Genomic DNA, 21,626 nt, shown 5'->3' with positions numbered 1-21,626 from the left:
ACGATGGGCTCCTCGTCCCACACTGGGTTGACAGCGTTGTTGTTCTGAGAGGTTTTGGTCTTCAGTGCTTTCCTCCTGGTGTCAGCGGGAAGTCCAAAACATCTCCACCTCCACATACACACCCACCCGCTTCTCAGTCAGGAACTGGCCTGAAATCACCTATGACACACAAACAGACTGACTGATGCAAACATGTCTGTCTACTACGAAAACACACACATATAGGCCTACTACAGTAGAGAGAGTTTAAAGATACCGTGTGTAAGAAAGGTGTATTTTGGTGGCATCTAGTGGTGAGACTCTAGATTGCAACGCTCCGTCTCCATCCCGTTTGGAGAATTTGAGCTATAGGGCTAGTGTGGCCTTCAAGAACAAGAAGCTAGTATTACTTAAGCTTAATCTTTCCACGATATCAAGTGTTGAGGTGAAGAGTTATGTAGTTATTCATTCTACAGTACTTCTTCTTCTAACATTTCCAGCGGACACCCCACTATATATGAAAGGTGTAAATTAAGTTTGTCCGTTTTGTGCAACTGCAGTTAATCGTGGTGGTACAACTTATCATTTAAAATGGCGCATTCTAAAGAATTAATAAAACTTATTTTCAAGCGATTATACACTAATTAAAACCAAATTTTATATTCCATTTCTAACGAAAAATGCCAATAAATTCTACACACCGTACCTTTAAATGAAATATCAAGCGACACCCTTTTCCTTGAGGGATGCAGGACTCCGAGGTTCAGTATATACACTACAGTATAGTCAAATTACTGCTGTTACCTTGACAGAGAGAGTATTGGCCACAATGCCATCCACTGTGTTTTCAGCGAAGGGGTCAAAGTGTTTGTCCGGTCTTCTCATGAACTCGGGCTTCAGTTTGTAGCCGCTCCGACCATTGTACTCAAACGTAAAGAGATTCAGCTGCGTGGACAAATCTGGAACAAGAAGCTTAAATTAAGTTTAGTGCCCTGTAAACACAAAAATCCATAAAACTGTGATAAAATGTGATTTGGAAGAGTTCCCTTCCTTACCAAATACACTTTTATCTGACCGATGTTGCAAATTTCCAAGGCTTGAATGATTTTAAGCACAAAGTAAAAGTAAAAAAACAATAAAACTATTCTGGTTCATTGGGGGAAAAAAATGGGAAGTACACCATTGTGAATATAAAACTCAGACAGGTTCCTCCTGAAATATATTCCAAATAGAGTCAACATCAGTAAAATAAAATTGACTGGAGGCCTCACCTATAGTTTGGTAGTTGAGAGCCACCAGTTGACAGCCAGCGTTCCAGAAGAGTTGAGGCATGAAGTTGGAGGAGTCCACTCTGGTTCCTTTTGGATAGATACGACTCAGCTGGGATTTGTTATATCTGGTTAATGTAATGTTAGGGGGCAACACGGAAAGGCATTTTCTTTCACATTCACACTTATTAGACTACAGAGTTACTAGTCATACACATTTTTTCCCCATCATACTGCAAGATTCTAGCCTGGTCCAACCAGACCATCGTACTTCATTTAATTTGTACAGAAGGTCTGGAACTGCCCTATTGGCAAACGTTCACTCACTTGGAGGCGGGTGTCTGTTGAAGTTTAAAACTATTGGATCTGACCAGTGCTCCTCTGGATCAGCCAACCAATCGCATAACGTTTGGTCGTGACGTTGGTCGTACCTACTTCCGCTCAATTTTCATTTCACTTCAGTAGTCAGTCTTGGGCTGCAGTGTATTCATGGGTTCCTTCTCCAGCCAGACTTTTGGCGGTCCAATCAGCAAACAGAGCGAGTGGCTGAGAACAATGACGTCAAAGTATCACGCCAGTTTTAGTTGAATGCTGCGTTCCTTTATACTCGGACTCGGAAATTTCCGATTTGGTAGTTCAGGGTTCCGACCTGTCAGTGTTCCGGTGCATCTGCTCGGAAAAGTATGGACGCCTACAACCTTTCTCATCCAAATAACTAAACTTTAGGCTCTAGCTAGTTACCGTTGCCAGGTACCGGTAGATCCATAGACTACAATATGTAGTGAAGTCAGAAATTTCCGAGTTCCCAGTACAACTGGAACGCACCGTCAGAAGCCGGCTCATGACATACGTCACAACCAAACGTTATGCGATTGGTTGGCTGATCCAGAGTGGCACTGGGCAGATCCAATAGTTTTAAACTTCAACAGACACCCGCCTCCAAGTGAGTGAACGTTTGCCAATAGAGCAGTTCCAGACCTTCTGTACAAATGCAATGAACTATGATGGTCTGCTTGGACCAGGCTAGACTGACTACTGAAGGGAAATGAAAATTGAGCGGAAGTAGGTAGGCGGGCGGAGCCAGGCTAGCGAGATTCAGCTGTCATTTTAAAGATAAAAAAGGCAACTGCAGAACATCTTCCCGTCACACACGATTTATGTCTTTGTTTTTGTTTTTGCATGTAATATTTTGTGGAAATATATGTTCATGTATAAATATTACTAATGTACTGCTGCTCTTCCAAACACAACTACTAATACACTTATAACATCACACAGCTCTCATACCACTCCACATTTTTCTTAAATCTGAATCTCCACATTAATTCTTGGAAATGCTCTAAATGACAGTATTTGGACGGTAGTTTGAGAGAAATTTTTTCAGTAGTCTACAGAATTATACACACATTTTCATTTCACTCAAACACATACCTATACATAGTACAACCAGAGACACTGATGATTTGGAGTGGACGGTTTTCAAGCTAAATGTTTTATACCTGGTACACACTGGTACAGACACGGATTGAGAATGTAGGTTTCTACAACAACAACAACAACATCAACAACAGAAAAGCCCCAAAAGAGGAAAGAGGAAAAACAACATATAGTAAAAGACGCTTTTGCCATGGCCTGGTGCAGCTACTTTAACTGTTGCCAAGGATACTCCACAAATTCCACTGGTGACTTTGTGAGAAGCTCCAAAGCTTTGGTCTCCACAAAAGACGACATGGTGTAACAGCGGGCTGCCTCTTAACATACGGAAAACACACAGTTAAGGAGAACGTATCAATATATATCAATTAATTAATATGTGCAGACAAATGTTGTATTCAGACTGCATTAGACAAAGGTAAAAGTATGTGCGTATGTCCTTAAAAGTGCAGTAGAACAAGTGTCTGTCAGTGTTTTCTTACTCTTGGAGGCTTCAAAAGAGTTGAATTTGGTTGGCTGGACGTAGTTTACCAGAGTTGACATTTCCTCTGTAGCCACTGCCTCCCGCTCTGCTGAGCCCTGAAATAAATTAAACATGAATACATTTTACATATTGAAATGCGGGTTTACAGGTTCAACAGATATACAATGAACTCCAACAGATTGGATATATAGGCATTTTCAGTGAATAATGACAAAAAAAAAACAGTATCATTATCTGACAATGAACAGTCACACAAACGCATCAAGACTGAAAAGTAACACCATTTCCAACAACACATTAATCAATACACACAGCTTTGCAAACACACTAACCCTCTCTCACTGAAACATCTCACAATGGGTCTATTTTCTATCATCTTTCCTTGTGGTTTGAGTTTGTATTGGTCGTTTGTCTTCTCTTCTCTAAAGTGAACCTGTATTTCATCGCCCAACACACCTGTCTGTTCTGTTTGATGTGTTTCTTCTCTTTTGATGGTAACAGGGACATTTTCATCAGCAGCTTCTTTGTTTTACCAGATTGTGTCTCTTCTTATTCTCACCACATATAACTTATCGGTTAGTGTAAGATGAACTGTAAAGGATTCTCATCAACGTTTGCTAACTGCATGTGTTTGAAAAGTTGTGTAAATCCCTTTAAGTGACTACAGGGAACTTTCAGTAAAGTTCAGGTCGGTGCGTCATTTGTTTATGAAGCAAGAGAAAGAGAGACCGCAGGATGCATCGTGATGAGGTAATGTATTTTTATGTGACTATGTAAGATTAATAATAGCCTATTGGTAATATGAGATTGTCAAGCAAAGTCATTTTTGATACATTTATCCAAATCAAAACATTCAAGTCCCAGCCATTTCGTCAATACCGGTGTTCCCCAGGGCCTTGTCCTGGGGCCCCTTCTGAGTATCATCTAAATCCTCTTGGCCATATTTTCCGTAAATCTTACATACATTTCCACTGCTATGTGGAGTCATTCACAGTCATCCCATTAATTGATCTCTTTTTAAGGGTTTTTGTTGTTCTTTTCTTAACCCTTCCATGTAAGGTGACCTTGATTGTTTTTAAAGGTGCCGATACATATGAAATGAATTACTATCATTTTGTCTGGGAAACACAGGATGTTTCAGTCTGTGGTTGCCTTGTGGGTAATGTAGGCTCAAGCTTTTGACAAGGGAGAGGAATGTGTTGGAAAAAAACACAATCAGCTGCACCGATTCGGATATACATTTTATTTATTTTGAATTTTTTGAATTTTACAGTAAATGTCAATCGAGAGTCTGACGATTAGCTTAATCGTTGGAGGAGTCTTTTGATCAAAACTCAATCAAGCCAGTTAACAGTAAACCATACTTTTTGTATGGCTTAGTGTAAACACTAAGGACAAGGACAGCAACAACAGTACACATTAAGAATAAACAAAAAAAACATGACAGCAGGAGAACCAAACAGCGGCAAACAGTGAAAATAAAATACAAAACAGCAGCATCAACAACAATAACAGGATCAACAATGACAATGGTGTTATAAAGAATAATCAACAAAAAAAATAAAAAAATAAACAGGACTTGTAAACATAAACAAATGGCGACAGCAGCGAGGGCGAGCGTCCCTCAGCTTTACGTGACGTCACCAACTGACCTTTTTACCATCATCATCTTCGTCATCATCATCTTCCTCACTCTCAGCCTCCATCTCTGTTAAAATTAAAGTCAAACAAGTCTTCATCCTCATCCCCTTTTCATCCTTTTTACTTTTCAGCTAACACTACGTAAACAAGATAACTGATTATCTGATTAGAACGAGGCAAACATTACATCGGTTACTGGGTTTCAAACCGTAGTAAACCTAAAGTCCTGAGCCAGGGTTAGAGATGGGAGAAGTTTGGGTTATCAGATATGATATCAACAATCAGCCAGACGCAACACAGCAATATGATAAATAATAATAATTATTATTTTCGTTTTGTAGAAATGTACGATTGTTTTTGTCCAGAATGTATGAATCACATTTATGTAGAACATTTAATTCCAGAGGAGATACATACAGTGGCCCTGAGTGCTCAACGTTCTGCAACTTCAGAAAAAAACAAGTAAATTCAGAAAACATCTTTGACAATTTGACAACAAATGTGCAGCATTTATAAAACACACTGCAAGTAGATCACAACCCCCAAAGTGTTTCAGGAAAAGTGATGCACACCTCCAGACACACTTGTTTCACATGGATTTCTAGTCAAGTGACAAAAGTCCTTGTGTCTTTGTGTCTCACCTCCTGTGTTGTTGCTAGGAGACACTGGGTCGTTGCTCTGATTGGCAGGTTGGTCGGTCAGCCTTTTGGTGTCTGTGTTATTGGGGGGTTTGTGGGATTTCTTGTTCTTGATGAGAATTTTTCCCATCAGCTCCTGAGGACTGGGTAGGGGGACGCCTGGCTCCAGCTACAAACACACAAGGTCCATGGTGGTATTTACTCAAGAACACACATTTTGCGGTTGAGTTTGTCTGTGTGTGTGTGTGTGTTACTTACAGGGTATTTGTCCAGAGGGTCAATTAACAGCGCTTCTCCAAAGATGGAATGACAATATTCAGCCATTTTAGCCTGCTGCTTTAACCTGACAGACATAAAGATCGACACATTGTTATCCATCCATATTGATCAATGGACATGATAAATCAATTGAATAAACAATGTGATTCTCACGAGTCCACGTGGTTTTCAAAGGAGAGTATGACGGGGAAAGGTGACGTCTTGAAGGCGCACTCTGCAATAGCTTCAATAACTTCCTGTGATACAAAATTAAAATCAGCACCAAGAAAATTAGTTCAACATTTATGTAGAACATAAAAACAAAAAACAAAGAGAAGTAATAGAATATGCAGGAGGAAATCAAAGTTTTCGGTGAGGCTTAAAAAGAAAAAAACACACATTATTTTAGGACATTGACGGCAGCTTATGAACAACCAGAATAAAATGTACCACATGACCTCAGACTTTGGAAGACAACATTTTTTTTGTCTTTATTAGAATTCCCAACAGAAGGGTGAAATGTGCGAAGAGGCTGATGGATGGTGTGAGACACCAAAATCTGTGGCACTTGTAATCAACCACTGATACCATGTGATCAAATGTGTTCTTTCATGTTGACATGCTGCTTTCTAGCAGTAGCATTTTGATTCAGTCAAATAAGGAACCATGTGAGAACATCTACATACAGTGGTGCGTTAAATACTGTATGTTCAACAGAAAATAAATTTCAAGCTGCACAATGACAAACAAACCCATAAATGAACCATCAATGTGCTCAAACCTTGAAGGGGATTTCTGATGTCATGGTAAACCCGTGTGTGATGACAGGTTCCTCCTCAGCAGTTCGTCCTTTCCACACATCTAGTTCTACACAGCGGCATCCAGCCAGAAGAACCTGTCTGTACATCTCCACTGAGGAGCTGCCAGCCAGCTGGCCCGCTTGAAAGCAAAAAGACAAGGAAGCATGAAATAAGACATTATGATAGATTAAACTACAAAGCTACCTCTGGTCCCCATAGAGCTGTAATATATATAATAGGTTGTAAAGATAATCATGTATACTAGGGAAAAGTCACTTTCCTTGATACAGGCGATAAACTTATTGGATCTGTTGCGTCCTATGATCTCACTTTCAAAGGCCATCTCTGGTTCTGGTAACAAATAACATGTCTAAAATGGTGGATTTCTTTACTCACACTCGCTATTTTGAGTGCGTAAATGTGTTCACATTGAAACGTATGGCAAAATGCAGTGCACTGTCAGTACCCTGATGGTGCATTCAAAACAGCCTTTTTTTTCTCAAGATAAAAGTATAAGAATATACTATAATTATATTTTGCTTTGTTGAGAGATTTTGTTAGTGTTGGAGTCATAACTAATACAAAACTGAATATGTAACATTGGTTATAATTTCCCTTGTCTGCTGTTCCTATCAGCTATGAACTGAATTAATAGAAGTGCTGGAGTCAGTTTAGATTTTCTTAAACTCATCGCTGGATGTCAACAACCAAATCCTTGAGGCTGCTGTTGTTTTCCCATTAAAAAGTTAGATTCTCCATTAAACATGCTCCCATCAAATATTAAACAGCCATTGTTGCATTAATGCAAAATATTGGATCAAATTGATTTTAAAATTATGGTTTTCAAAGCTCTTAATGGTCTTGATCATAGCTATTTATTAAATTGGCTTCAATAATCCTCTGGAACCCTAAGGTCCTGGGGTTAAGGATATTTATTGATTTACAATGTTTACATTTTATTAATTTTATTCAACTTTATTCATTCATTAATTTGCTTAAAATTCACTTTTACCTGTCAGGTATGTATTATGTGATGAGTTGATGAAGTAGTGAGGCAGGGGGAAGCTCATGTCTTCAGACTGATCCAGTTTCTCAGGGGGGATGACACCGTTCTCATCACTGGACAGATAACTGGAGAATGCCTGTAGAGAGATGACGCCTACATTACACACACACGCGCACACACACACACACACACACACACACACACACACACACACACACACACACACACACACACACACACACACACACACACACACACACACACACACACACACACACACACACACACACACACACACACACACACACACACACACACACACACACACACACACACACACACACACACACACACATTGGAGATAAATGTAAGAAACAAATTCAAACAAAAAAAGGTTTAAGTGTCAGCATGAGCAAATGCGCCTTGATGGTATTTCTATGTTATATAACTATATTTACATAAACATCACACATTTAGAACATCTAACAAATCATGTAAGAGGTGTTGCTGGATTAGAAGTAGGCACCAACGTTTCTTCCAGCTGGATCCCACACAAATGTGAGTACCGTGGGAGTATTTTGGTATCAAGCTGTGTACACAAATAAAAGTACATTTTGCGATCAAACAAGGCTATTTGGGATTGTAGTGAAAAAATAACAGATATGATAACCCGAGGATAAAGAGGCGTATGTGTGTGTGTGTGTGTGAGTGTTTGCACCTTGCTTGAGCTGTGCCTGGTCATGCTGGTACCTCTCCATCACAGCGTTTGTCTGTATTGGACGGAGTGGCGGGTAGAGGATTTCATTCAGCCTCGGGTCTCTCTGCAAGTTGTTGATGAACTCTGTCATCTGATCCAACGACATTGTCCCATCACTCTTTCCTCTACAGAGCAGAGCAGGGTCAGGGCTGAGGTTACAGACCCTCAACACATCTTAATGTGATCCTTTGAATGTACCAAAGTATTCTGTATTGGGCGTATAGTCGCAATGTACAGAGGCCGAGAAGGGACATATTCATTGAAATATTTTTAATGTCATTATCTCAAGATCTAAAGAAAACAAAGTCGTTTTTTAATGTAATAGGATATGTTCTTAAGATCATGTTAATCATAACTATAATTTAAATATCTCTTAATCACAAAAATTAAAGCTTGTTTCCTGCACAAATATTCAACTTTCAAAAAGAGTTTGACAAACAAATTGCTGAGGTGAAACAATTAGTCGTTGTATGTTTGTTCCAATTATTTGTATGATTTCTTCTTTCTTACATCATCACTACACTTACTTACACAAACTTAATATCTTTGTATTTATTGACTGTTGTTAACATAAATGATTGGGTGGAAGTTGCCAACTTGAATCGGATAGCTTTTAATGGCTTCTTATTTTGACATTTTAAAGACTAATTAATTAACTGAAAAGAAATAGCTTGAGTAATCAATAATGAAAATGTACTGTACTTGCAAGCCTGCTTTGAACGCTACTGAACATAGGAGAGCTATTCTGTTGAAGATGAAGACACAGCCTCTCTCTTTAATCCTCCACTGAGCACAAGTGGGACAGAAGATGAATCATTCTTCACATATCGAAGAAAGTTGGCCTGAGGCAAAAAACTGACACACTTAAAAAAAAGAGAGCTTATTTTGTAGAGAAACCTCGTTCAACATTAAAACTGTCGATGACCTGATCTGAGGTCAGCTGCTGTAGTTGTAAATAACGCAAAGGGTTTTTCAAAATACTTACTGTTGTTTGAAGATGTTGCCAAGCTCAGGGCGAGGACACAGGAATTCCAAAAAGCTCTTGTAGACATTAAGAGTGAAGTCCTCCAGTTTGATACTGTCACCCTACCCAACATACAGGACATGGACATGAACATTACCACACGATAGAGTCAAAGACATTGTTTTTTTGTTTAATCCACTTCCTATCTGGAAATCTTTCCAACCATTTATCCTCCGTTTTGATCAATTTAGTTTCTTGATGATTGTTTTACACTGACACGTCTTTCTTTCCATATTCAATATGAGACGTCTCGCTCTGCCTTTCAGTGGCTGCATTGAAAACTTGATGCCCCAGATATTTGAGCTCATCTTTTTTTGAGTCACCCTGGACTAAAAGCATCAGACAAAAGTCTCGAAAGCAAATATAAAATGGATGAGAAATAAGTACAAATCTGAAAAAATGGTGTGTCTTTTTATAGAAGAAGATGAATATGAATCTACAGTTTACTGCCACTTATAATGACAACAGACTATTGTGAGGTTTTGTTTACCCGGCTGTAGGGAAGTTTGCAGTTCTCCAGGGCATTCTCTACTCTCTTTCTGTCTGAAGAAAACAGTCGAACGATGCTGCGAAAGACAAAATGCACAACACCATTATCAGCTCATTCTTTAACTACAACATGGTACCAACCTGTAACCTATATTTTAACTTCTTAAAATATCTCCCTGCTGTCAGATGTCTACCTCTAATTATCTCCCCCAAATATCCTCGTCTAACTAGACACTTTGTCTGTCCTCCACAAACCTCCTACTTTTCTAATCATTCCCTTTAACTAATTTTCCCATAACAGATATATGAATGGCCTTACTTTTCATTATCCCCAAAAAAATTTCCCTTATTTAAAAACTCCACCACAAAGATTATCAACTGACCTTCATTCTGCATCCTGGTTTGCTTCTAAAATACAGTTCCCCTTCATTACTGTATGATCCATGTCATGCTCTGCCAAGTGGTTGATTACCAGGTCAGTGCTGAATTAAGCACCTTCATGAATCCTGTCCCTGTTTTTGCTTTCCCAAGTGCACATGGAATTAAGTGTATTTTTAGGAAGCGAGGGACAGGGAAGAGCAAAGTTTGAGTTTGTGCGCGTATCTCTCTGCAGACTCTTTTGGGCTATTTCCACACACCCCCAATCATCTGCTGTATCACACGGGCCTCACATTTAATACTGACAGGAAGAACCATTGATTAAAGATTAAGGAAGGTAATACACAATTATCAGGAACTCACTTCTTGACAGGGATTCTCCCCTCTGTGTTCGGTTGGAGAGTTAACTTGACGTACCTGAAATAAATAACGTAAAAAACAGATCCACAGACCAGTGACCTCACAGCGAAGAGTCTAATATACAATGTAACAGTGAATATATAGGAATACTCATCATTATCATCAATCAATCATCAATTTTTTAGCCTAACCACCTTCAGTTTTAGACAGCAACATGTGTTGGAGGTATGTGGGCTTTTGTGCCCTTGTTGAAAAACCTAGAACTCTGAAGTAGGGTTAGGTGATAATATGGTACACCGTATCCCGGGTTGTATAAAAGTAAAGTGTGTGTGCGTGTGTGTGTGCGTGCGTGCGTGTGTGTGTGTGTGTGTGTGTACTCACGCTTTCAACAGACTGTGGTCTCTGTTGAGATTGTGGCTGAGCAGGTTGGAAGACAGACAAAACAGTTCCTCACACCAAACCTACATAAATCAGAACCCCATCATCATCATCATCATCATAATCATCACCACCACCACCATCTTCCTCTTCCTCAGTGCAGTGATCTCAGTACCTTTGCCTCTTCCTCCTGTGAGGCGATGAAGTTGAGGTGGTTGACGTTTACAAGGTCTGAGGCTGTAACCACGGTAACCATGCGGTTCTCCAGCCGGCCAACCAGGTTCCCCACTTCGAGCAGCTCCCGCAGCTTGGCCTCCTATTGGACCACACAGGATTAAACACTGTGGGCTAGATACAGAGGAGGGGTGATGCTGCTTGGGAGTCGGGGTTTATCAAATTCAGATTCATATTACAGAATATAATCAACAGATAAATTGTATGCTACTGAAAGTAATACATTGAGACACAAAGAGACAACACTTAATTGATCCACCGATGGAAATTTACAAGCTGACCAGCAGAATAAAAAGTCATACTGCAACATTAAAGTATTGAACACATCTAATGCAATGAAATAATTATAATTAAACTTAATATTAGCAATTTCTTTTTGGGCCTTTATGCATTCATCATTTGTTACACTTTTGGTACTTTAAGGTATATTTCGATGCTAACAAGGTAGCCTACAGGAAATGTTGCGGTACCGACAACTGCATCATTAATACATCAGTTATTGAGATGTCACTGAGAGGAGAAAGGTCAAGACGAGGTGAATGGAGGCCGATGATAGATACCTTAGGTAGTGCTTTAGTGCTCCTCCCTGATCTGACATCTTTTACAAGGGTCAAGTCCAACAACTCTCTCTCCTAAAGAAAACACAGACACAGACACAGAGACAGAGACACACACACACACACACACACACACACACACACACACACACACACACACAGAGAGAGAGAGAGAGAGAGAGAGAGAGAGTCAGCTGTTATCTGAGGTAAATGCTTCATCCTGTCTCCTGCTACGGATTTAAGCCCACCTGGGGAGTGTGTGTGTGTGTGTTAGTGTAAATGGCCACATGCTGACTATATGCTTGCTACGTGCAAAACCCATCCAGTTGTTCCTAAAGCCTTTTATTGTGCTATGTCTGTACAATTCATGTATATTTATGGCAACTTTTCCTTAATTGTATATTGCAATTTCATGAACAATAGAAATACATAATACTGAATGACTGAAAACAATCATCTGAGGTGTGAAACTGCTGTGTCGGTAACTTTGACAGTATTTTAAAAGGAATACACAATGAAATGTTTAACAATATCTACATGGTGGTAGATTAGATAACTATTTTCTAGACTATATGTAATATAGGTACAGATTTGATAAATTTGTACTTCACTTACATGTTTAATTTTAATGTCACTCTAAACTTCTACTCCACTTAATCTCAGATGGAAGTATTGCACTTTTAACTATTTTGTTTGGATTAGCTTTTTTTCCCTTTATTATAATTTTTTAATTGCTCATCATCGGGCTAGTTAACAATAAAGGCATACAGATGTAGAGGTGACTTATGACAGTGAACATGTCTGTGTGTATGTCAATGTGTGTTCAACCTTGTTCTGCTCAGTCCAGTAAAGGTAAAATCCATATTGATCCACGTGAAGAGTCACTGGAGTCACCGTGGACGGATCCTGAAGAGAAACACAGCTTTCAAATCAAATAACAAAAATTTTCTGCACTGCAAAAAAACAAAAAACAGTGACCATGCAGAGAGAAAAATACAATTCAACAATGGAATGGACCACTTTTCCCTGTCATTTCAGTATAAATCACGCTTATGCAACAGTCAATGTTGTTAAACTAAAATGAATTATGAGTCATACATGTCCAGAATCTCATTGCAGACTCAGAGTCAACTTAAAATTTGTTTTAAATTGCACAGGGTGAGTGAGTGGAATATAGGGCAAGTTTGGACACAGTGTCAATCTTACATGCTATAGATTAAATGTTAGGTACAGTTGTCATGGCATCCAATTATTGTCCCTGTTGTCATAATAGCCCACCATGACAGTTTGTAATTGGTTGCAGGTGGAATCAGGCAGTGCAGCTGTTGTTTGTCCTGATGTTTGAAAAGCCTTTGCACTTGATGTGAAGCACCTTCAGAGGACCAGTTAATCTCATTACAGGCTACTTACAGGGTAAAAGTGGTGCACTCAGCAAAATAATTGAATTTATTATAAACAGAGTGATTGTTTGAAATTATTTCATTCAAATCTTGGCAGAAATAATGATACATTTATGTAAGAAAACATCTGTATTTTTTCGTTTGTTTTCCAAATGGCTCTTTTCTAATCCTTTGACCTTTCGGTTAAGCACTGGGAAATGAAATGTAGAAGTTGGGCAAAGATTATTGTCATGGCAAACAAATACTGCTGATTTGGTTTAGGATTTTTTTTGCATAATTAACATAAAACCATTATGACTCTTGCAGTGAGAAAGGATGCAAGCCCAGGTCTCCAGTGTTAAATACTTTGGACCTTCATAGCTTTAGTTTTCAAAGTGTGATAGACTTTTGTTTCGGAATGTTATTTGATTGTTTTAAGCTGTTGGACCAAACGACAAATGATATCATGAATCTGACACGTCTGAGCCAGTGATATTTAATAAAAAAAAAAATCTGAAATAACATCCTACTATACTGTTAATAGAAATAGAAAAGCACACTGTAAATAGCACATTTAAAGTTCAGCTGGGGACCAGCTGTATGCCTTTAAACATTGTGAGAAAAAATATTTTAAAATAATTTCTGTTCATTTAAAGTTCTGTTTTAATTGTTTTGCATGTTTTTTTAAACGCTAGTAGTACAGCCTACGTTCAAACTTATAATAAAAATAAAAAAAACAGAAGTAAAAAGCTCAACATATGTAAACTCAATCCCGGTTGTCACACGTTGGCATAGCAACCAATTTCTATTTTTCAAAAAGCTCGGCTATACATGTAAATTAAAATATCAAGACAGAAACACAGAAACACACACAGCTCAATCACAGTGAATATATTGAACACTATATTGGATAAGCTCCTTCGCCAGTATGATTCATGACATAATACGGCTCAATACATTGATCTACACACACACACACACACACACACCAAACAAACATCCTTTCTCTCTCACATTCATCAGATCTGTTTTGGTGGTGGTAACCATGCCAGTTACCAAGGCAACCTGACAGCACGTTTCTCATAGTCGGAGCCTGGACTTATGCATACCATCACCTACACACACACACACACACAATCAAACACATCCAACTCCGTAAATACCTATAATTATGTGTAACTGTGCACATCACAGCATAGGATGACATCTGCCCGGTTTTTATACACATTTGAAATCAAACACACACACACACACGCAGTACAGTAAATGCATACCAATGGCTTCCATACCAACAGGTGGCAATAGAGAAATTTAACAGAATTGCATTTCTCTCTCTCTCACACACACACAGCTCCTCTCCGTCTTGCTGGCATCTCATCCACAGGTATTTACTGCCAAAGCTCAATCAAACACATAGTAAACACATCTGACAACATTGCACAATTCCTCCTCTTCCTACTCCTTTTTTCTGTCACTCCAATTCGATTTAATTAGGCGTAATAATGATTATGTCCTGATATTGCCAATATACTGTGTATATATAGATATATATATATATATCTATATAAATATATTCATAGGCTTATATTTTACAAAAATCAAAGCCTAAAAATGTAATTAAATTAAAAAGCCAAATAAAATGATAGAGCTTTGGTTTTATGCATTGAGCCTATACTTGAGTAAAAATCAGTCTCCTTACCTCGTCCCATTTCATGAAGTTGCTTCCGTTCTTCAGCGTGTGAGAGACGGAGGGAGGCTGGAGTTTCAACGCATGGACCCCCGGCTGAGCACTCGCCATGGCTACACACACACACTAACACACTCTCACACACACATATACAAACACATGCAAACTGGATTGGAGATGCTCAGGCTCAGACACTTGGATGCTGCATCTCGTTTTTTTTTGTTGGAGCCCAAACTCCTCAGAAGTCAGTGAGATATACTGAGCTGTAGCAGCATCCTCTCCTCTTCAGCTTTTGTGTCCTCTCTGCTGCACTTGTCTTCCCCTTTTCTCTGTTCACTTTTTCATTTCAGTCCTCTCTCCTATTTTTCTCTGTGCTCTGTCTTTCCTTTTTTTTCTTCTTATCCCTCCCTCCCTCTGTTGGTCTCCCCCTCTCTCCTATGTTGGTGCTGCATCTCACAGAGAGACAGACTGAAACAGATGCCTTCGTGGGAGACAGGATATGTGTGTGTGTGTGTGTGTGTGCGCACTGCCTCCACAAATTGACTCATCGGCGACATGCGCACAACGCCAGCTTCCCACAGATGGGGGAGGGATGAGAGATAGAGGGAGAGCAGAAGCGACAGGGAGTGATGGAGAGAAAGAGAAGGAGAGAAAAGGAGAGAGAATAAAGAGCTAGTGGGAAAGAAGGGAGAGAGAAAGAGAGTGGGCGATGGAGTGGATGGCAAATCAAACCAAACCAGGTTTATGGTCAAATGAGGCCACTTTTTGAATTCACAGTACGTTTGTCGAAAGTAAGTGGACACCCAGCATAACAGCAATATGTTAATCCTCATTTTTACACCACCAACAGATTATAAATAACTGCCTCCACTCTTCTGGTTTCATACTGAGATGTTGGAACCTGGCTGCAGAGAGTTCGTAGTGGCATTAGACAATTAGGTTTGCTGTCATTGTTGGTGTTGAGGTCAGAGCTCTGTGCAAACAAGTGCATCAAAATGGGATGAAGGGGTTTCATCTCTTTACAGTTTAAGGGGGGCTGATACTTTGTTGTTGTTTACAAACAAACTAATTATAACACAGGAATTGAATATTGGAATAATATTGTAAGAAACATATAGTCAATAATAAACAGGCAGCAAGCAGTAACAACGTTCCTCTGCCTCAAAATGCAAAATGTGATATTAGCAGTTTAGGTGAACAACGAGTCCAGTAACTAAGGGAACATGATTGAAGTGTGAGTATGTGTCTAATGATTCAGAAGATTGAGAGGTAAATGAGGATGTTTAAGGACTGTGTGCAATATCTGTGTCTGCGTGTTGAGATTAAGAATAAGAAGCGGATTCAATGCATACTTTTTTCTATAAACCAAGTTCAGTAAAACATCAGTTAAGGGTTTGTAGAGCGGCATACAAAACAGATGCATGCGAGTAGAATAAAATGCTAATACAAATGTGTCCTTACTGATATCACAGGGACGGCTGTGGTGCATTTCTCTCTCCTAGTATGGAAGCATATACAGGCTCACAAACATGTATTGTTGGAGAAAATAGTTAAAGTAAATCTTGGACCAATTAATCATATTTAAGATTAGGGTATCCAAAAATCTGAGCAAATAAAAACCAAACTAACCAACAGTCTGCATGGTTAGATACTGCGGGAGCTAATTTAACAATAATGTGATAGACCTCCATCTGAAATGTATTTGTGGATTTATTGGTTAATCATTATGCCAATAAAAATATCATAGTATGATGGAAAACTCACATTACAATGGGAAGAGCCAGCTGATGTATTACAATAGCTTGTTCAGTCCTCATAACAGTCTAAAAACCGAAAGATATCCAATTGACAATGTCTGTATGTAATTGACTAATTGATTATTCTGACTAATTGTTTCCATACTATCTCCTTCTGTAGGTACCAGTCTGTTCTCCAAAAACGCATACAAAAATAATGAATATAACAATTTTTCCTTTACTTCCAATCACCCTTTTTTGTGATGGACTAAACAAAGCCTCATTAAAAAACATACTAAATTGATAACCAACCGCAAAGGTGTTAACCCAAACACACATGCCTACACACTTGCATGCAGGAAAATATTGATTTCCACGGTTTCACTTTAGAAGACACAAGAACATTCAGCCAATAGTGTGACTGCTTAACCTACAAACTGCCGAACACACACGTACACATCACACACTTGATAAACGCTCTGTCAAGGCCCAATTTAGCAGCCTGCTGCCTCCTACACACTCACAGTGGAATGCATAAAAAGCACGTGCCGCAGGGGGGGGGGGACTCATGTTGCCATGACACTGGGAGTTTGTATTCGATACTGTTAGTCAAAGAGCCAAATGTTATGGCAAATATCCATTGGCTGATAAATGTATAGAAAAAGGCAAGATATTTGATTGCTGAGATACAAATCATAATCTAGGAGTTCACACAAACGCAGCAGATTCGCTTCAGTAGACACTGCGGAAGCATTGGACAGTTTAACGGCTGTCAGCACAAAATAGCAGTTAAGGTGCTCTGTGTGGAACCTCAATGAGAGGAGACGGACACCCCGAGGAGCTCCCGCAGCAGAGGTGGAATGTTTTGTCTCCAAAGGGATCCAGCTGAGTTTACGTTCACAAAGTGCAAAGGATGGGGTTAACATACAAAACAGTCACCAGTTTAAGCACATATACTTATAATGGCAGATTTGGGGCAGACATTCCTCATATGGATTTATCTTCTACATTAATAGGCTAATTAAAGACTGAATATAACAACTCCAACCTGGATCTTACTGTAGCATATGTCTGTTAAGTTAAGCAACACAAGCAGATAGACAAGCCAGGTAGCCTTTAGTAGTCTACAATAAATGAATACCCCAGCTTTGTCATAATTCTTCAACAAAGATAGCTCAGAATATGATTCTGGTGATGCAAAACCAGAAGAAAGCAACATTTTGAGTCCCTGTATGACATATCTAAACTACAAACTGGTTTTATTAGAGTAAGTATTTCTTCTATTTGGATTTTATATTCCTTGATAATTTTTAATCTGATGTATTTTGAGAATGAAAATCATAGCTGAAAACCTCCCATGCGGTCTTTGCTGGTAATATTTAGCCCTATAGCATGCATTTTAAGGTAAATGCTAAAACAGTTTATAGGCGGTATCATTGTTTGACTGAATGGGTTTCTTGCACTGACAGACTGCATTCTGATTTCACAAAATCTAAGCCTTATCCTGTAAGATGATGGCCAAAACGACAACAATAAGATTGTTAAATACAAATGTGAGAAACTGTTTCCTATATCCTTTCGCGCACACTATAACCAGTGGATACCCACTGACAGAAACAAATACAAACACATAAACTTACACACAAGACACTCCTAATGCCCACTCACTGGCACTCACACAGACAGAGGCGAACACGCACACGCACACACACACACACACACACACAAACACACACACACACACACACACACACACACACCTTCACCAGCAGATCTCCGTGCTGGTAGCTTACATAAGGGAGAGTGGGAGGCTGCGAGTTATTTCAGGACCAGAAAAGACGCAAGTGTGCATGAGCGTGTGCTTGTGTGTGTGTATGTGCATGGCTATAATACCCGTATGGATTAGTGTTGGCAATGCTGTGTGTGTGTGTAGGCCTGCTGTACGGACTATAAGGACTCTGATTCAGTGGGTTTCATAACCAGTCAAGTTTGAAGTGAAGTTTCAATAGGAACCTCTGGCAGTTCAGAAAGTCTCGGTGCCTATGATGAGTTCAGTCACACCCCAGACCTAATCCCAGAGCTGCATAGCATCTGCAGAGTGCCCACGTTTGTTAAAATCTTAAACATTTACAGGGGACCGATTCTTAGAGTTGTACGTCTCCATCCACTCCAATCAAACACAAAGTCTCTTTCTCCGTTTACGTTGGTTTATTTGGACTTTTCACAAAACACTAAATGCACGGTTACGTGAGGTCGAAAACAGTGTCGATTCCCCTGTTCCACATTCTATCACTGGCTCAGTGTCCCACCCACTCTCTTCTCTACCTGCTCTTCATCCCTCTAATTACCTCACCATTATCTAACATAAATCTAGCATTTAAATAAATAAGAATAAAACAGACATCACTCAGATGAAATGGAAATGAATTCATAGTATAATTGAAATAAAATAGATTTTAAACTAACATAACATAACATGTGGCTCTGACAGCAGTCTTCTCCCAAGAGAAAACCCATTTGCATTTCCTTGACTTCTTTCTACTGAGAAAATCAACACTAGAATAACGGTAAGTCATCTATCCTGAGATGTTGTTGGGCAAACCTTGGCTTTCCTCAGCTCTTGAGTTAAAGGTTCAGTAAGCGGAATGGTCAGTTTAGCTAACTTCCTGTCAGTTACTGCAGTTAGCGGTCCCCTCCCTCGTCCCTACGTCACCACATTAATGCAATGCGGTCTTCAAGCAGCGAGTTATCTAGCATCATCTCAGATCCATAAGTGTGATAAAACATGATAAAAACCATCAAAACAGATATTGGAAAGGATTTTTACCTGCTCAGCCATTGTAGGCGCATACACATTAACCCATCTGTTGCTCTGCACGTGCACCGTCAGTGAGACGGGTGCCGGTTTGTAGCGTTCTCTCTTCTGATTGGATACCAGTTTCGGGATCCCCGAAAAGTTTATTTGCCGATTACATGCAGAGTGAGTGACTGATAGATCGGCTTTATGAAACGCGCACACTATATAAGTGATCACTGTACGAATAAAGAGCGATTTCACACTTATATTAACATAAATAAATCGCTTATTTCATCTTTAAGAGAGGATTCTCTAACTTGATGCAGGACTGAGTGCAACAGTGAACAGTATAGCTGGAGGGCCCTGCTGACAGAAGCATACAGAGCCTAACTTTGTCCTTGTTAGTGTGATTCAGCTTGTCTATGGGTTCTGGAGAGCAGCGCAGTGAAGCGTGAAGGCGCATTTGGCTGCCCTCACCTCCGACACTAAATCATCTGTATCACTGTTATATACACTCTCACTGGTTCATGCACTTTCTCTTCGACATGTATCTTGTCAAAATTGGAAGCACAATGTTAGACCATACAAACACAGGAGAAACATTGACCAAAAGACGAATAGAAAGAGAGAAAAAAAACAAAAAATCATAATAAAATAAGTTATTGCACCACGTTATCAGAAATGTACTTACATACTAAATTAACAAACAGGTAATGATTGTATAATTCAACAAATTAATTTTGATTACAGAACTTTGATACAAATGAACATAATCCCAATATTCAGCTTGTAATGTTTTCTTTCCAGTCTCCTTGTGGGTTAGCATATTTGCCTACAGCTTCTCTCACTAATTTGCAGTTTTGGAAGCAGTTCAATAACTCCATAAAAAAATCTTATGCAACTGACTGACAGCACAACTGTTACTCTGAAATTGCCCGTAGATAAAATTCTGCACATATTCTCAATACCTTTAAATATTTTACAGAGCGAGCCAGACAATGACGAAAAATTCCTTTAACAGCAAAACAAAATTACAGTCACACATAGTTTAATTTATTTTTTTGAATTACGGCTTCTCATTCGACCATTGCAGGATATCCTCAACACATACTGTGGTGTCAGAAACATTAAAGACTGAGAATTAGTTGTTAGTCGCATTAATAAAAGACATACGTTCAAACCAAATTGAGCATGATGTCCTCAAAAAATATTTTAATTTACGTTAGACTGCATGCTTATGCAGCTTTAATCAGATTTTTTTTTTTATATTTAAAATACTTATGTTCAATATGTATCTAATAGACATTACACAAGATTTAACGCCATGATATGATTTCCTTGACTATTTGGTGCTGAATTTGTCAATGTGTCCCTTCCACAATGAAAACAGTGATGGGGGTGACAAGGCGTCTGCAACACTAAGACCTTAATATTTCTATTCTATTTTTTCAAAATTTCTGCTATTATTATAGCAAATCTACATTCATTTTATGTCCATTTTCATGTGATGCAACATGCTACAAAAATTATGATTATTATTATTTTACTATTACTGATGTAAATACTGTACATATTAGGAGTTTCTATCTGGTTCTTCCATCTAGTGGTTGAGAAAGTACTTACAGTGGCAATGATGTTTCGTTTAATTCTATTGAATTTATCATCTGGAGTTGGTTAAAATAAACCCTGCCGGTTACTATTCTCTAAATTACATTAACGTTGCATTGGCCATTTTGTTTTCTTTTGTTCTTTAAATGCTGCATATGAGTAACACTGAAGTGTAGTGTTGTAGTCTTGCTGTGTTTTTTTGCCTTTAAAATGACTTGTATCAACTACATGTTTGGACTAACAGATACAAATCTTTTCATTTTATATTCAATTTACTCAAATAGCAGGGGAGCAGGAGTCATTTCCTGAGACAAGGGCATACCATTTAACTCACTTTTTAGAAGAATTACCAGAAAAAAACATGTATATTCATTTACAGTGTTAATGGATCACTAGTAATAACAAATATGATTTCTGAAAAATATAGCCAAGTGGCCATAAGAGCAAGAAAACATTCTAGTCGCAGGTCAAATCTGCAAGCATTTTGGTTGGCGGCAAACTTTTTCACCATTGCTGTTGAAGTATAATAATGAAAACTGAGTTTGGTATCAGTAAGATACTTCCTAGTTTAAATTCATGCATACATTGTTTAGTTTTCTTTGCAACTAAATAACATGAGTAAATCTGTATGTATTAAGTCTTACATTGGTCTGTCAGGCATGGTTTAAGGTCACCACCTAACTGAAATTTCAGCGGTTAACGATTTAATTTTTTCTTTAAGCTTTCATCACTGA

The 21,626-nt window shown here is 38.8% G+C and overlaps 1 protein-coding gene across 1 annotated transcript in view; it reads right to left on the bottom strand.

Moving 5' to 3' along the window:
• plcb1 (phospholipase C beta 1) overlaps positions 1 to 14,862 on the bottom strand; it is a gene marked incomplete at both ends in the record, with an annotated part of 20,893 nt that extends 6,031 nt beyond the window's left edge. The window contains 21 exon segments of the mRNA XM_080036880.1: positions 3 to 98; positions 100 to 159; positions 784 to 938; positions 1,251 to 1,375; positions 2,914 to 2,998; positions 3,164 to 3,260; positions 4,818 to 4,873; positions 5,448 to 5,613; positions 5,703 to 5,787; positions 5,877 to 5,959; positions 6,484 to 6,641; positions 7,515 to 7,661; positions 8,227 to 8,390; positions 9,251 to 9,351; positions 9,780 to 9,855; positions 10,520 to 10,573; positions 10,898 to 10,977; positions 11,070 to 11,210; positions 11,689 to 11,760; positions 12,514 to 12,591; positions 14,764 to 14,862. Of these exon segments, the coding sequence (XP_079893006.1) occupies positions 3 to 98; positions 100 to 159; positions 784 to 938; positions 1,251 to 1,375; positions 2,914 to 2,998; positions 3,164 to 3,260; positions 4,818 to 4,873; positions 5,448 to 5,613; positions 5,703 to 5,787; positions 5,877 to 5,959; positions 6,484 to 6,641; positions 7,515 to 7,661; positions 8,227 to 8,390; positions 9,251 to 9,351; positions 9,780 to 9,855; positions 10,520 to 10,573; positions 10,898 to 10,977; positions 11,070 to 11,210; positions 11,689 to 11,760; positions 12,514 to 12,591; positions 14,764 to 14,862 (2,178 nt within the window).
• Between the last annotated feature and the right edge of the window lie 6,764 nt (positions 14,863 to 21,626).

This window comes from Ammodytes marinus, assembly GCF_949987685.1.
Source record: "Ammodytes marinus genome assembly, chromosome: 11".
NCBI lineage: Eukaryota > Metazoa > Chordata > Actinopteri > Uranoscopiformes > Ammodytidae > Ammodytes > Ammodytes marinus.
Note: the sequence above shows the minus strand (reverse complement) of the source record. Positions and strands in the feature narration are given on the sequence as shown.